Genomic DNA, 15,666 nt, shown 5'->3' with positions numbered 1-15,666 from the left:
GAAAAGCAATGTTTGCTTATTCTCTAAGTATTTAGCCATATTTGTATTTATTACTCTTTTATGCTTGGTTTTGTTGCCAACTGTATGCCGCATGAGTGGCATAGTGGTGCAGGGGATAGCATTGCTCCCACTCCTGCTAATTAAATTGGGATAACTGGTCGTGGTGTGAATGTGTGTGTGTCTGTGTCTTCCCAGCAGTGGACTGGCATCCCATCCAAAGTGTAGACCATTTTGTGTCCATCGCTTGCCAGGAAAGGCTCTGGCTCCCCTGTTACCCTAAATTGAATAAAGTGGTTAAAAAATGGATGGATGTCTGATACAATTACATTTAGAACTAAGGAACTATGTGTGGGCTGAATCTGAGTTTTTTATAGAACAGTAATATGGGGTTTTGAACATGTAGGCTGCTGTACTCTGCTGTACTAACTAATTGTTAAAGCAAGGAAAGTCCAGAATAAATCAATGCCAAACTCAAGGAGATTTATTACTAGATTTTGTATCTAAAAAAAAATAATGGTTAATGAATATGGCAAATGTGGTACCCATCCATAAAATTGTAATAAAACCAAACCCAGTAATTAAAGAATAACAAATCGTATTTTTATGAAAATATAGAGTCAATAATTACATCATCAGTATGACAATAGGATTCAAGCAGTCAAAATGGAATCAGGAAATTTAGGTCTTGCTTAACTAACCTAAGTTATTTCAATAAGCAACAGCAGTAATGGTTACAAACAGTGCATATGGTATGATATAATTACATTTTTGATAATGTTCCTAAAAAAAACTAATTCTCTAATTGCAGGCAGGATGCATTCTAGGAAATTTATGTAATTGGATTAAGAACTGGTTTAATGGATGGAAATCAAAGAGATTGGAGTGATGCAATTACTGGAGTTCATCAGAGATTTCTATTAGGACCACTACTCTTTGTAATTTATATTTTGAATCTAGATTCTGCCTTCTGGGATAATTGACTTTTATATAGCTTGTAAATTAGACAATTTAGCAGATGATAAAGTAGGAGGTTTAGATTATAGAACTTGCAAATGTAATTAAAAAATAAGATCACAGACTTGGCAAACATCTGACTGATTACTTATAATGTGGAGAAATGGAAAAGTTACATACAGGAAACAAAAACTTAAACTATAGATAATAATGGAAAATGCTGAGCTTGAAAAGATCCTAATGGAAAAAAGGACATGTTGGAAAAAAGGACAAGCCTGATGTATTGTAATGTGTCAGATGTAAGCAAAATAATGTTGACACATCATTTATATTTTGGAGAAAACACAATGTAAGCATATAGTATATAGTTGAAAGTATAGAATTTAAATGGGGGGGGGCTGTTATACAGAAATTATATAATGCACTAGTAAGACATTTAAAATATTATGTATCATTTTGGTCACCATGTTACAAAAAAAGACTTTGTTGCTCTTTATCAGTGCGAAGAAGAATGACTGGGTGCAATTCCTGAAAATCCTACTCTGACAAGCTAACAGAAAGAGTATTTAAAATTCTCAAATTCACTGACAATGTCAACATTATGGACTTGGACAGAAAACACAGTGAATTAGCAGTATAACCAGTCATGTGCTCAGAGCAAAAACAATTTTTCACTATATGTCCTTGTCAAATGGGTGACCTCCCCCATTTATCTTAAGTCTGTGGTCTCATATGTGTACACACAGGAACCAACAAAGTTCTCATTAATACAAAAGAGGATCACTGTGTTTATATAATACAAGGTTGATAACCACTGAGGTGATACCCTTGTTAATCGTATTGTATTCATTTGGAAGACAAAGCCCTGCTTCAACTCACTCACAGTTGTAAATGCTCCCTTTGAAGTGTAGAGGCATTGACTGTTAAATCCCATAATGCAGTTGAACTGAATCTAAGTGATCAGCTGGTTTCTTTTCAAAATCATCATGGCATTGCTAGAAACTCAGGAACCAGTCCAACCTGTTTCTCTGATAAAGAAAATAAACGTGCACTTCTTGTGGAGCCAGTCTTCTGGAAACAAGACGCTTGGACTCAGCTATCAGTGATGTATAGGTTTTTTGGAACCTGACCAATTTACGCCTTTCATTATGGTTTTTATTCTCTGACTTCTTCCTTTCTCTAATGTAGGCTATTTTCTTATTACCTTCTGGTGGTAATCAAGGTTCTGTGTAAGAAGCAGAAAAAGGCCCGGCATAAACTGTGTCAGTACCATAGGAGAGATTACTCACAGTAGTTTCAAAAGACTGAACTTTTTATGTCTAAATTGAGATTTGGCATTTCACAAACTGCTGGCTCAATGCCAATCTGAATACTGCATAAAGAACAACACTAAGTACTGAATGTGATCTGAAAATCTCAATGTCACTATGAGTAATTGCAATATATATAATTTGTGATATTTAAAGCCTTATACACACAGTCTCACCCAATATACATTTTTAGTTTAGTTTGTGATAGTTTTCCTCATTCTCAAGAGCCTCTTCTTTACCATTTTCTTTTGCTATCTAATAATTTGCATGATGCTACTGTTATCTTTAGATTGTAATAACGAAATCTAAAAATAGCGCACACCAGGAAATATCAGTTCTGGTGTACTTTAAAGAATTGTTATGGTTTGGGAAAAAGGCTTTTGAGTAAAAAAATAAAGGGAAAGTACGATCATTTTCCATTGCCTTTTCCTGAATGACGTAGGCCTATCTGATATTTTCTTATCTAACTGAACCGTTGGTTTTACTGTTTCATGCACAGCGGTAATGCATCTTAAGTCTTTAAACGTGCTTGGATAATGATTTGTTTAGATGGCGCATTTTATATGATGAATTGAAGTTGTTTGTTGAAGGTGGTTTCGGGGGTATTCAATGTCTCCTATCTCAAGAGGACACTGCTACATCCAATTTACCTTAGCTTTTGCTGGGGTTGAAAAGTACACTTGAAGAATCTTTTTATCATATGGAAATCCTCCCCCCAATAAAACAGCGGGTGACGGTTTAAAAACCTACTGTTTCTGTAGTCTTATGCACCCTGGGGTGTGTGTGTGTCCTCAGTGACAAGCTTCAACTGTTTGACTGAATTTTCACACTTCCCAGTGTAAGATCACAGATTTACAATACCCTCTCTCAGCCCACCAGCCCCCACTGCCAGACGCACACTGTGTGCTGCTAGTCAGTGCCAGAGGCAGTCGTAGATAAGATGGCCTGAATGTATTTTGGTTTCCTTTGCTGCTTGAATCAGTGTATTTTTTCCTTTTTTCTCAAGATCCAATGTTCTTCTGTATTTTTTGTTCACATTATTTAAGAAACCCCAATAGAAGTAATGTCATCACAGCATAAAATACTACTAACATTTGCCTGCTAAATGGTCATCCTATGCAAAGTTCTAATTTAAATGGTTCAACAAAACCAACATCCAATTCTTTTAATAGAAAAATATAAAAAATAATTTCCTAAATTCATACAGGCCTTGGAGAACAATCGTTCTTATGTTCTGTTATAATTTTAAGAGTTTACCACGGATGCCAAACATATATTTTTGTTGGATATTGTCAGGAGTTTTACTACCCAATGATAGGACAAAGTAGAAAAAAATGGTCTTTCCATATAGTGCATAGGCATGAAAGTGAAACAAGAAATAATGAGCTGTTAAAGCACTGTATGTCCCTTTGATGGGATGAAATAGTAAAATTATATTTAAGTATGAGTAATGTTTTTCTTTTGTCTGTTTTAACAGCAGTTCAATTGCAATAAAGACATTATGCAACCTGTGAGTTTGCTACCACCCACTTCAAGTCAATAGTCACTGGAGTCTATGGATTTGTCTGATAAATGAAAACTAATGAGAATGTTTAGTCATCACAAGCTCTGAAAGAGCTAGCTTGAGGTCTATATACGTATGTTAGTAACAGTCACCAGACAGAATAAAGGAATGTACTTAAACGATAACCTTTTCTAGTTATTCGTATCACGATCTTCTTCTGATAACATTTCTTCTGCCACTTAACACTCCCAAGAGTATGGGTGCATAAGATTATTGAACAGCCAGTAACTTTATTTTTATTTTAGTCCTGCAGAAAACTGCAGGTTAATTGCAAGAAATTCTCATTATTCATTGGATATAATGAAATTGCCTTAATTAAAGCATAATTAATACTGTTATCCATTACGCTTTTGCATATTTCTGTATTCAACATGACTTGAAGGGTATCTGGTACACAGCATTTTTATGTTGAATATTTTTCACATTGTTTGAAAATGTCAACTTATTTCCAATAATCGTCTCTAAACTGCCCACTGAGTAAATGTGCTAAATGCAGTTGTTTTAATATATAGCAAGTGTCACTTACTGCCGACATGGTTTATGTGCACACAGGTAACCGCAATTAACACGTAATTAAAGAAGCAATTAAATTATCTTTTGGTTGCTTCATACAACAGTCTGGCATTAAACACCCACCTGATGTCAGTTGAGGAGAGCTGATAAATTAAAATTTAAAGTTTGTCTAACCCTGAGTAACACTCTGGTCACTGAACCAATCATTTGGAGCATGTAGCAACAGGCCTTTTGGAAGTCATCTAATCATGGGTTTACTTTCTCAGGGAGGATGAAGTACAAGACAGTGTTTGTATTTTAAACTCTGAGACAAGCCCTGGGTAGCTTGGGTAAACACTGTCTTTCATTGGTCAGTACACTTACACTACTGCACTTCCGCCCAGTGGGGAGGGGTCTCAGTAAACTAGCTGAGGCTTATCGCTCCTTGTCTTTGCTTGTAGCTCAGTGTTGTGTTGAGGTTGTCCCATTTCACAACCTCACACACAACAGTGTGAGAACAAAGCAACCACGTCTTTCCCAGACAAGCACGCCACTGCACAGGAGCCCTTAGCAAGCCAATCACTGTAAAGAATCTCCCTGTGGATGTCTTCTGGGGTGGCTTTGTTTTTCGATTGCAACCAAACAAAAAGAAAACATATATCAAGATAGGTTCCTGTTTGTTATCACTGGGATCTCAGATTGTGCAATTTTCACTGGGCTCTACCTACATGAGTCTCTGACCCTTTGAATGTTTTAATACAGACACTTTTAAAGGTGTTATCCCAGCTGGTTGTGTACTGTTTACAGTTTCCCTCTTGAACTGTGGAGATGAGAAATGGGTCCCATTAAGAACTTTCTTCTAACTGCTAAATGTGGCACCCATTTTCTCCATAATTTAATTCACTTGAAGAGGAAAAGCTGTATATGTACTTATTTATGCACTTAATTCTTTCTTTAGAAAGCCACAGTAGCTGTGCATTTAACACCCAATATGCTGATTGTGTGAGACCGTGGATCTAATTAAGTGCTGTGATGCAGCTGCAGAGTGCAACTAGTTAAACATTTATGACCTTAATTATAATACAACGCATTCTAAATAAACTGATTTTTAATACTTTGTCAATTAATTGTCAAAGTGGTAGTCAGTGAATTCTTAATCAAGAAATATGAACAATGTTAGCTTTACTTCATGAGTATAAACCGGTTCTGAGAGACAAGTACTGTTCATGCATGATTTTAGAAAATGTATTGTCTGTTTTGCACATTCTACAATATAAATGTATTTTAACTAAAGTTTAATATGTGAATCCCTGTAAGAATTTGGACAACAGTGTATTTTATTATCTACAGTCACACTGTAGTATATTAGGGTTTCTTTTCTCCTTCATCAACTTTAGTTGACTTACAAATCACAGTAGTTTTTGCTAGTTGTCTGTACTTTTCTATTACTTTTAAGATTGAGAAGAGGAGTGAGGATGAACAAGCTACCCAGCTAGGCTTTGAAGCTGATTCTCTGGCTTCTGTCATGAAACACTTAGGAAAAATGTTTTGATGAATTGCCTGCCAGCAATCAAATGACCTTTATTGGCCAAATGGCATCCTCTTATATGGAACTTTATGTTAAACTCAGTATTTCATTATTTTAAACCTGGCTTTCACTTGGATTGAAGACATTTCTGTACTTGACATAATGTTATATATTGTTCCCATTGTTTATTCTGGAGTGTGCATTTCCAATCAATTAACCACATCCCTGATTAGTAGCATATATAAATTTACTCTTTAATGGGGTAAACTGACCCATTAATCCACAAAAATAATAAAATAAAACATTCAGTATGAGGGTCTGCTGAGGATTTTCAAAGAAGTAGGGTGCAATCATAAGTATTCAAGTTTCTAAGAACAAAATGGTTAGCTAATACTGTACCTGGGAATTTATTTTCCTGCCAAAGTATCCCCCTTCTTTATATTATGCTGGGAATTCACTCTAGCCTTGTGCTTTCATGGTAGTGTTCGAAAGGCACTTTGTGCCCATGGCTCATTGCACGACAGATAATTTGGTGAAATGATTAAACACTCAGGGAGCTTTTTGGCCAGACTAAGAAGGCCTGAACTTGAATTTAGCCATAACAGTGAGTGTTCAAAGACTTTGATGGTACAGTATTTTTAATAACCACAAGAAGTCAGAAGATCTGTTTAGCAACCTTATATGAAAAGCAATGAACTTCAGTAATAAATAATGCTTTGTAAAGTCTCAAAATAACCAGTGGTGGAATACTGGAGAACAGAATTGCAATCTTTTATTTTGATTTTTTAGGCAAAATACAAAATTAACATTTCCACGACCAAACTGCTTGTAGCAATAACTGTTCTTGCTCATTTACATGTGCAGGTAGAAGCTTCTTTACAGAGAAATGCCCTGAGGAAAATACACACCTGTTGGTTCTCATATAGTTGGCCAAGAAATGACATCACTGAAACTCAGAAAATCAGAAACTGGAGCGCTGCCAAGAAAGAGAGAAAACTCATTTCTCATGAGCCCTGGGAAAATAATGGTCTTCCTCTTGGGAGATTTTTAAGACAATTGATTGTTAACCAAGCCCAAAACCACAGAGCTAGAGAAACTCCTCGCCATTCATGGGAAACTAAACCTGACTGATAGCCTTTATTGCTCAATGTGTGTTCTATTGTATCTGCCCATGTCTTAACATTACTCCTTGCAATGTGTGGCAGTACTTTTACAAGAAATCATTTCCTGTTCTCTTGTCCCTTTTCCAAACTGTCCCTCTTCTATTCAGTACATGTTCCTTCAACCTATAATTACAATATTCTGTAATGGAGTGGCCTTGTTTCCAGGTCAACATACTATCAATGCAGCCTAGAATATGTACAGGTGAGTGTTCAGTGCTGGCAATGATTCTGGCTTGTGTCCCGAATGCTAATGGTATACGTTTATGAGGATTTTGCTTTTGTTTTTGTTTAGGGATTCTAGCTTTACACTCACTTTTGCATGCACTGGCCTACAGAAAGATGCCTGGTTTCACAAAAACAAAGGGTCACTTAATTTATTTTGTCTTCTGCTTCACATGTGTTCAGTTTGAATAAAAGGTTTTCTGGTTTTATAGTGCAGTATAACTGGCACCACTTGTTAGGGTGTGAGAATACAGGCTTGATGCCTTCATTACCATGTTTACTAAATTAATGCAAGTGATGTCACTGGCATAGACACCGGCCATGCCCTTAGCCTTGGAAAACACGGAAACTCAAAAGGCACGTCAGTTCTTTTCTCTGAGTCCTCCTCTCAGGAGAGTCTGTAGTTTTCTGCCTCTTTTGATGGAAAATAATTCATTTTCATGCCTACTTTGTTTCATACTTATCAGGTGGAAGGTCCTATAACTCTTTCTGATGTGGCTGTGGATCACAGGCCTTGGAATCTTATCAAAACCAGGAACTATCCTTTTATGCCAGGCCCATCTGGAGTGTTTCAACTTCTTCCCCTATGGGTGGTCTTGTATTATATGGAAATTACTCAGGTGTCAAAATGCAGTTTTAAAAAACAATGAATCTGTTTGTTAAAAGGAAGTTAGTAATCACTCAGACTCATTTCAGCCTGCTTTAGTTTACATTCATATGGAATCTCTTCTCTTGGGTATATATTGGAGTACAGAAGCAAAGTAAATAGTATTGGCTCTTTTAGGTTCTGGCTCCCATGAGACCTTGCATTGGATAAAGAGGTTAGAAAATGGATGGATGGATGTTCAGGAAAAAAAGGAAAAAACAAATACTATTGTTAACTTCAATTATGGTTCACACAACCTGTATACTTTGCTTGTTAGGTTCTTGTGTTTTCTGGTCTGGTCACGTAGGTCTGTGCAGGAGAGAGTTTACATATGCAAACTCTGTGTCACTACAGGATCATAGTAGGTAAGATCATTTGTATGTTGAAAATGTAGTTAAATTTGCATCTATATAAACCAGTCACAGAGCCCTTTTCCTGTTTCTGATTGAAAGCCTAGGACCAATAAAGCATTAATTAGTCATCTTGGATGACTACAACACCTCACCAGGACAATTATCTTTTTCAGTCTCTGAAAGAGTGATCTTTTCATTTCCATTCTAAAATTAATCTCAGCCCTCTTAACTAAGAATGAATAATTATGTAGCTATAAATTGCTATACCTTGAATCTAAAGAAGCTCTTATGAGAGCAGTACTTGGGCTGCCTTCAGTTGGATATGTGTATGAGATTATATATATATAAGGCAATAAAAAAACATTTGATTTTGTTCTTCCCTTGATAACTTATTCAAAAGGATTTGTTTCATCCTTTTTTTTTTTACATGTATAAATGAGCAAACATACCCCCATGGGAACTCCAGCTATAAAACAGCTGCAGTTTATAACCAGTTATAAACTCTGTAGTCACTGCAGAAACTTCAGACTGCAGTTTTTAGAAGAGGTGATGTTGTACTGACCAATGCTACATTCATTCCTTAATGGTTCTCTAAAAAGAGGTAATGTGGGGGGTGTTTAAATCCAATTATCCCATTTAAGAAGAGAAAGACAACAACTTCACTGAAACACTCCTAAATTCCTTTCATCACTTGCAACTGGTATCCAGTTGTGAGTTCCCTACAATTGTTAATTTGAGGCTTTTTCATCAGGAAGTTTCAATGGTTGGATTAGTACTTTCACCAATAAAATCTCCTGTTGTTATTCTCCTGACTCCTTCATTTGTGCCACAAACTAGCCACAAAGACATTCTTGGTTCTTTTCTAGGGGGTTTTAAATAAAACTTTAGGAAGCTCTTTAAGGGCATTTTTCATATTTTATATCACTAACATATTTATTGTGGAGTGCTAATTAATATTCAATTCTGTGTAGTGTTCATTTTCAATAAGCTTTATGCTACCTTTGGTAAGTAGTTGTTACCTCTTTTCCTGGAATTTTTAGTCTGGCAAAATAACAGCATCTTGAATTATTGTGTATTTCGAATACACAATAATCCATGTTACATAAAAATCCACGTTACATAAAAAAGTCCGCTCTTAGACATCAGGAAAGATTGCAAGTACATAGAATTATTTTTTTTAATGTGGTATTTCTTGAATTTTAACCACACAGATAACGTTTCCATATACTTTAAACCTTTTCAAATTACCTTATAAATGTATTCCCATATACAGTACATTATTTTTAAGCATGTGTGGCATGGTGGTGCACTGGTTAGCATAATTTCTAAAAGGTTTAAAGCATATGGAGAGGTTATCTGTGTGGTTAAAATGTCAAGAAATAAATTTGAAAAATAATTCTAAACTGAGGCAGAATGTTCTATTTAAGAAGGGTTTCTATTTAATTGATTTTGTATGCTGCTTTGCTTTCCTACTCAATTCCACCTCCCCCACATCTACTGATTTTTTATTACATACCTTTTGTAAAAGTCTTTAAGAAGCCACATTTACACAGCACTATAAAAAAAAATAAAGTTTCCTATTATTAGTAGTATTATTATTGCTGGCACCCTGCGTTCAAAGCCAGACTAGGAGTGCGATCTGATTGATGTTTGTGTGGGGTCTTCCTATGGCGTCATGGGTTTTCGTCAGTCACTCTGGTTTTCTCCCAATGTCCTACTAAGACACACTGGTAGGTTACTTGGCTCCTGGGAAAATTGGCCCCGTTGTGAATTTGTGCACGCCTGTGACTATGTGTGTGTCCTGCAATGGACTAGCAGCCTGTCCAGGGTGTATCCCAACTTGCACCCAGTGCTGGCCGAGATGAGCTCCATCTCTCCAAGACTCTGAATTTGTTGAAAATGGACAGATGGATACTTAAACACTCTGAATATATTACTTTAAACATTTCTCTATATACAGTACTGTGTACGGAGTCTTCTTTACTAGTGTGCACTTTGTGTTACCCTTAACTCTAGATTACTTTTTTCTAAGACTACATGACCTTCATTCTTTGCTGAATGTATGCGAGCTTCTATAAACGCATGTAATGTTATACAGGCTCCATGTTTACATTGCTCTTGGCAGAAAAGTTGTAAATTTCACATCTGAATTAGTCAGATGACATTTCCTTGATCTTGTCTGACAATGATTATTATCATTGGTAACAAATTACAAGTACTATTGTTTTTTTTTCCTCAAATATTTTAGAACTTTGTTGCAAAAGAAAACAACTTTAGTTGCCAAATGTACTGGATGATTTTTTTTTTACATTTACATTATAGCAAGCAACACAGTGAGATTTTCTGGAGATGTAATAATTTATTTTCCAACACTTCATAAAAAACGAACCTTCTAAATATGAAACTTGTAAAAAATTTGAAAATGACTGAATTGAGCAAAATTATAACTGAAAAGTTTGCTGTATAAAACTATCATTTGTAGATAAATTACATGTCATTAAAAGTATAGAATTGTATTGTTCCTCTTATCTACAGATATCAAATATCAAAGTAAAAATCTCTTTGCAGACAAGTCCCTACAGTCCACAAATCAAGATTTGTTCTTTTACAATGAAGAGGAAAAAAAGACCTATTACCTTCTTGTTTAAAGAAATAAAAAAGCAAAACTATTTATATAACCAAATAGTGTTGCATTTCAGAATAAGGCTTGTTTTTAATTAAAAGCTTCCACAAGAAGCAATAAAACGTGCCGTTCGAACAGGATTGAACTATTAGGTCAATAGCTAAAACTGGGTACTTCAGAAAAATCCAAAAACATACAAATAAGTATCCTTTAACAATAAAAGATTTTGATCACAATTGGGAGCAATAAGTCAATGAATAACAATCAGTTTAAAAGGGTCTTGTCAAAGGTTTGTTTGCGACTTGTGGATTGCATTCTCTCTTCACTGATCCATATTTTTCTGAAGAATATAACACAATCACGGAAGATCTCCAAGATTATTCTCAATAATCTTTTACAGATTCCCCAAATTACCCTTAGACGCATTTGTAGTTTAAATCACAGTTACAGGAAATTAGCAGTATATTTGTGGAAACATTTCCCATACAGTAGAAGAGTAATTATGTTTTGCATATGTAATTATGGCCATTAATCTCCTTAAAAGCTTGCTCTAGTCTTTTTCTTTTTTTAAATAGTTTAAGGACAGCCGGTGTATAGCCAATTAAAAATTTAAAGTGCAATCATTCAGGGAGGTGCCAAATCTAACACTAGAGCTGTTAGCTGCAATTGTAGGTGCTTGATGTATTTGGGTGCTCAATCAGATTCGGAAGAGTTCTTCCCTAGCCAGCCTAGCTAGGTTCCATAAAGAGCTCCTCGGAGAGCCACAGATTCTCTCAACAGATATCCAGGACAACCTGTGTAAGGAAACGGGGCCTCAGTACTTAATGTCTGGATGAATCTTGATCATTCTGTCACCTAAGGCTTTACAGTAGCCTTTTTTACATTAATAAAATAATATAATAATATCATGACCTTTGAACTAGAGCCTTGATTCGCTACATTTTAAAATCCATGGTGTGCATTTCTCAAACAGGAACCAATGCAAAATGATACATCAAAGAACAGTCTCGTTAGCTCTTTTTTTGCATTGGAAAATATGCTGTGTAAACATTTTCATTCACCTAAGCAAGCAATCTGTTGAAGTGAGCCACAGGCTCCCAAGTCCCACAATCCATCACTCTTGCCTTTAGGTAAGACCCATGGCACAGCTGTGGGTCCAGTGTGACGTTGCAAGTCAGTAATAAGTTAATTCAGGCCAGTTTGGTCTTTTAAAGTCAGACAAAACAGAAAAACTTTTTCCACCCACATTTTGAAAAGGTCTTTGTGCGGTCTGTGGACATTTTCAGTTTCTTTTCCTGCCGGGCCTTGTATTTGATCGCTGCGAAGATGGCCGAGTCAAAGACTTCCTTCAGGTTTTTCTGAGTCAAGGCAGAGCATTCCACATAGTCCTGGGCCCGGATCTTCTCCGCAAGATTTCTAGCGCACGATTTAAGCACCGGTTTGACTTTACGTTGATCCAGGTTGATGAGCACATTGACGTCATGCCTCAGGTCAGCTTGGGTTCCCACAAGGATGATGGGTGACGAGGGGTTGCAGGCCCGGATTTCCGGGATCCATTTCTCGCTTATGTTCTGGAAAGACGTAGGGTTGACCACACTGAAGCACACAATGAAGACGTCTGTACCGGTGTAGCAGAGAGTCCGAAGTCGATCAAACTCCTCCTGGAAAACACAGGACGTGGGTGCATTTAGAACGCATCGCAAACCAACTCAATTTTATTTTGACCAAAGCAAGTGGTCAAAAGTGCACTTTCACAGCTATTTACATGGACTATACAATAAAATAATACCACATTCGTGTAAGTGGAGGTAAAGTAGTTTAATACGTCAGAGTAACAATGTAACCATCAGGCACAGAGGAGAAAAATACATCTCTAGCCCCCAAGGCCCACATGTAAGCAAAAAACAGCAGAGCCATATAAGGACAACAGCCAGTCACCCAGAAGTGGATATCCCTACATCTATGTATGGAAACAATTTTTCTACAAAAATTACAAATCTAGAATGTGCAGTAATGAGAGGCTATGACTTCCCTTGCAACCCTGTACTGGATAAAGCAGCTTCAAAACTGAAGGGATGGATATACTAATAAGTATTACATCATATTAAACAGACATGAATTTCTATGGCACATGAAGGTGGATATTAAATTCATGAACATACTTTGCACCAATGTGATAAAGAGGAGTGGACAGTGAAGGAAAAAATATCCATGTATAAAGACACATATGTCTTGTGTAAATACAAAGGTTTAAAAGAATATACAATAAATGCATACTCTGAAATTGTAATATTTGTATTTAAAAAGACAACAGCTGCTCATTTACCGATTTCCTCCACAAGTTGTACCGTCAATAAAACTGATTTCATATTGACTTACTAATTTGTCCAAATTATTATCTATTTTATCTGCAATGTATACATTTGATGTTTATAGAAGGCAGACATGAGTGATAACTCTCTCTTCAACAACTGTGAAGCAGTTCAGTTTATTTCAAAGATATTTTTAATGTAATATAATAAGTAAATTGCTTAATGTCAAGAAACCTTAGTTTCTGCAGTTACGGAAACTACAGTGATCACACAGTGATTCAAGCCTTGGATGACTCACCAGATGATACACAGAAGTATTAATTACAGCAAGAGTACTGAGTAACACAAGGAAACATAATCCCTTCCTTCCCATGAATCTGAACTTCTTTAGTGACATAATCAAACGTCAGTAGGTAATTACTTTACCATTATTAGCAAAGAGGAATAAAAGTTTAGCGAGCCTGCTGGACACACTGCCAAAAAAGTACTCAGGTTGACACTGCATTTCAGCGATGGATAATGTGGTTATCCATATGTAAAGAGCTTTTGGGGTGTCTTTCATTTCAGGGAGTTCTGCATTTGTATTTGTTTTTCAGGTGTATAGCAGAGCAGGTTCGTGCTATATATTAGGGAGTGAAAGCACTCCGTAATAAAGGGCATTTCATAATCTAAGGTAGCGTTTCTAAATGCCCAATGCCCGTTCCTAAGAGCACATGCTCCAGGATGAAAGGGCTCTCTCCTCATTTCACATCTTACTGCCATCTCCTTTTAAACAGTCATGCTCGAATGAAAGAATGCCTCTGTGAAATGAATGGCTTGTTTCGAAATTCGTTACGTATGATGGATTATACATCTCTTTTCAGTAATAAGGAGTTTTAAACCATTACACAGAACGAAAAGACGAGGCGGTGAACAAGTTTGTTTTACCATGGCGCGTCTTAAAATGAATACACAAGAAACACAACGGTAATACTCCACTGAAGAGGAGGGAATCTTAATCTGTATTATTCAAGAGTGATTCATACCTGTCCTGCAGTGTCGCAGAGCTGGATTCGTACTGGTGTACCATCGACCTGCACGTGTCCTGTGAAAGGATGCACACAGAAAAGCGCACGTTATTCCAATCCTTTGAAAGGTTTTTACGCACACACCTCCTGTTAACTGCAATGCTTGAACAGTCCAGAAAATAATAAAGAATTTACACCATGGTCATTTAATTTAAAATATGCTAACATTTAAAATACGTATAGCTGAGAACTGGGGAAAACAACTCCCCTAGCAACTGATAAACTACAGAGAACGTTGTATTTCATCATGATGCAGCCAACATTTTCTAAACGCTCTCATATCCAACGAGACTAACTTCACCTTGAGTCCATAAATATAATCTCATAAGGCACCAGAACGTATTTAGTCAATTATGGCTCATTAAATTAGACTTGTTCTTAATTAGAAACATAGCTTTTTCGGCAAGGGTATATATGGAAGATTTATGGTTTAACGCTAAAACACATTTTTCAAAAAGAGAGCAGAGATAATTGATTTAACTGGTTTGGCTAAACCTCCCTCCCAGGCTCCTGTATTAACCGTACCATATGTTTTTTTTTTTTAATCCAGGTACAATCGCTTGCTGCAGTATCCTTCTCTGTATACTCCTACAGCAAGCGCTCCTTCTTTCAGACTAGATTAAGTACGCAGAAAACAATAATAACTAATAACTACACTAGCAGCAAAAAAGCACATAAACAATTTATAATTTAATTAAATCATGTATTGTCAGTGACGTTAAGTAATTCGGCAGAGGCAATGCAAAAGAAAAACCCCAACGATACGGCCAATGAACTTCATTCATCTAATATCGGGTTAAGTTTCTTGGCACGACTTTTGGAACCTGCCACTCTGTTGCTGCTTACCCGAGAAGATGTCAAACGCAGTCGGTTGGTATTCCATGGGGTATCCGTTGGTTGTGTAGCTCACAATAAGACTGGTTTTTCCGACTGCGCCGTCCCCAACTAGCACACATTTCACCTCGGGCTCCTGACTCTGGCGGTCCAGAGATGGGGGCAAAGCCGGCAATGTGCTCTCTTCACAGAGATATTCCATTTGCGGTGGCATTTCTTAATCAGTGCAGTACAATTTACTGTTGTTGTATAGTGGGTATGCACTGTTGAGCAGAGGTTGGACGCCTGGGATGGATGCGTAACTCCAGAGAGGTGGGTGTTCCTCTTGTCTACCATCGGTTAAACACAATCTTGGTGCCTCTTTGTCCTGCCGTGTAATGGGATCTGACACTCCCACGCCTGTCGCCGTCCCTTTAGTACCAACTTTCTGATCAAACAAGTCGTAATTTGCATGGCCGCTCCCCGAAGCAGGAAGATTATGGTGCAGTTAACAGACGAGCCTCGGTGGGAGGTTTACCCAAACCAGACAATTGGCGCTACAGTCTTTTTGAAAAGTATATTTTACATTACACCGCTGAAACAATTTTAATAGACTTTG

At 36.8% G+C, this 15,666-nt stretch overlaps 1 protein-coding gene across 1 annotated transcript; it reads right to left on the bottom strand.

Moving 5' to 3' along the window:
- Window positions 1-10,579: 10,579 nt before the first annotated feature.
- rhov (ras homolog family member V) lies at window positions 10,580-15,444 on the bottom strand. The gene is made up of 3 exons (XM_006632430.3): window positions 15,081-15,444; window positions 14,193-14,251; window positions 10,580-12,516 (listed from the first exon to the last, which is right to left on the bottom strand). The coding sequence occupies exons 1-3, from the start codon at window positions 15,280-15,282 to the stop codon at window positions 12,070-12,072; spliced, it is 708 nt and encodes a 235-aa protein (XP_006632493.1). The 5' UTR covers window positions 15,283-15,444; the 3' UTR covers window positions 10,580-12,069.
- Between the last annotated feature and the right edge of the window lie 222 nt (window positions 15,445-15,666).

This window comes from Lepisosteus oculatus, chromosome 8, assembly GCF_040954835.1.
Source record: "Lepisosteus oculatus isolate fLepOcu1 chromosome 8, fLepOcu1.hap2, whole genome shotgun sequence".
Taxonomy (NCBI): Eukaryota; Metazoa; Chordata; class Actinopteri; order Semionotiformes; family Lepisosteidae; genus Lepisosteus; species Lepisosteus oculatus.
The sequence above is the reverse complement of the archived record's forward strand: the minus strand, read 5'-3'. Positions and strand labels throughout refer to the sequence as shown.

Bases quoted from the DNA above. Each gene is read 5' to 3' on its own strand.
- rhov (XM_006632430.3), bottom strand. From the start codon at position 15,282: ATGCCACCGCAAATGGAATATCTCTGTGAAGAGAGCACATTGCCGGCT. The intron at 14,252-15,080 runs GTAAGCAGCAAC...ATCCTTTCACAG, and splicing joins TGCGTTTGACATCTTCTCGG to GACACGTGCAGGTCGATGGT. The intron at 12,517-14,192 runs GTATGAATCACT...TGTGTTTTCCAG, and splicing joins TCTGCGACACTGCAGGACAG to GAGGAGTTTGATCGACTTCG.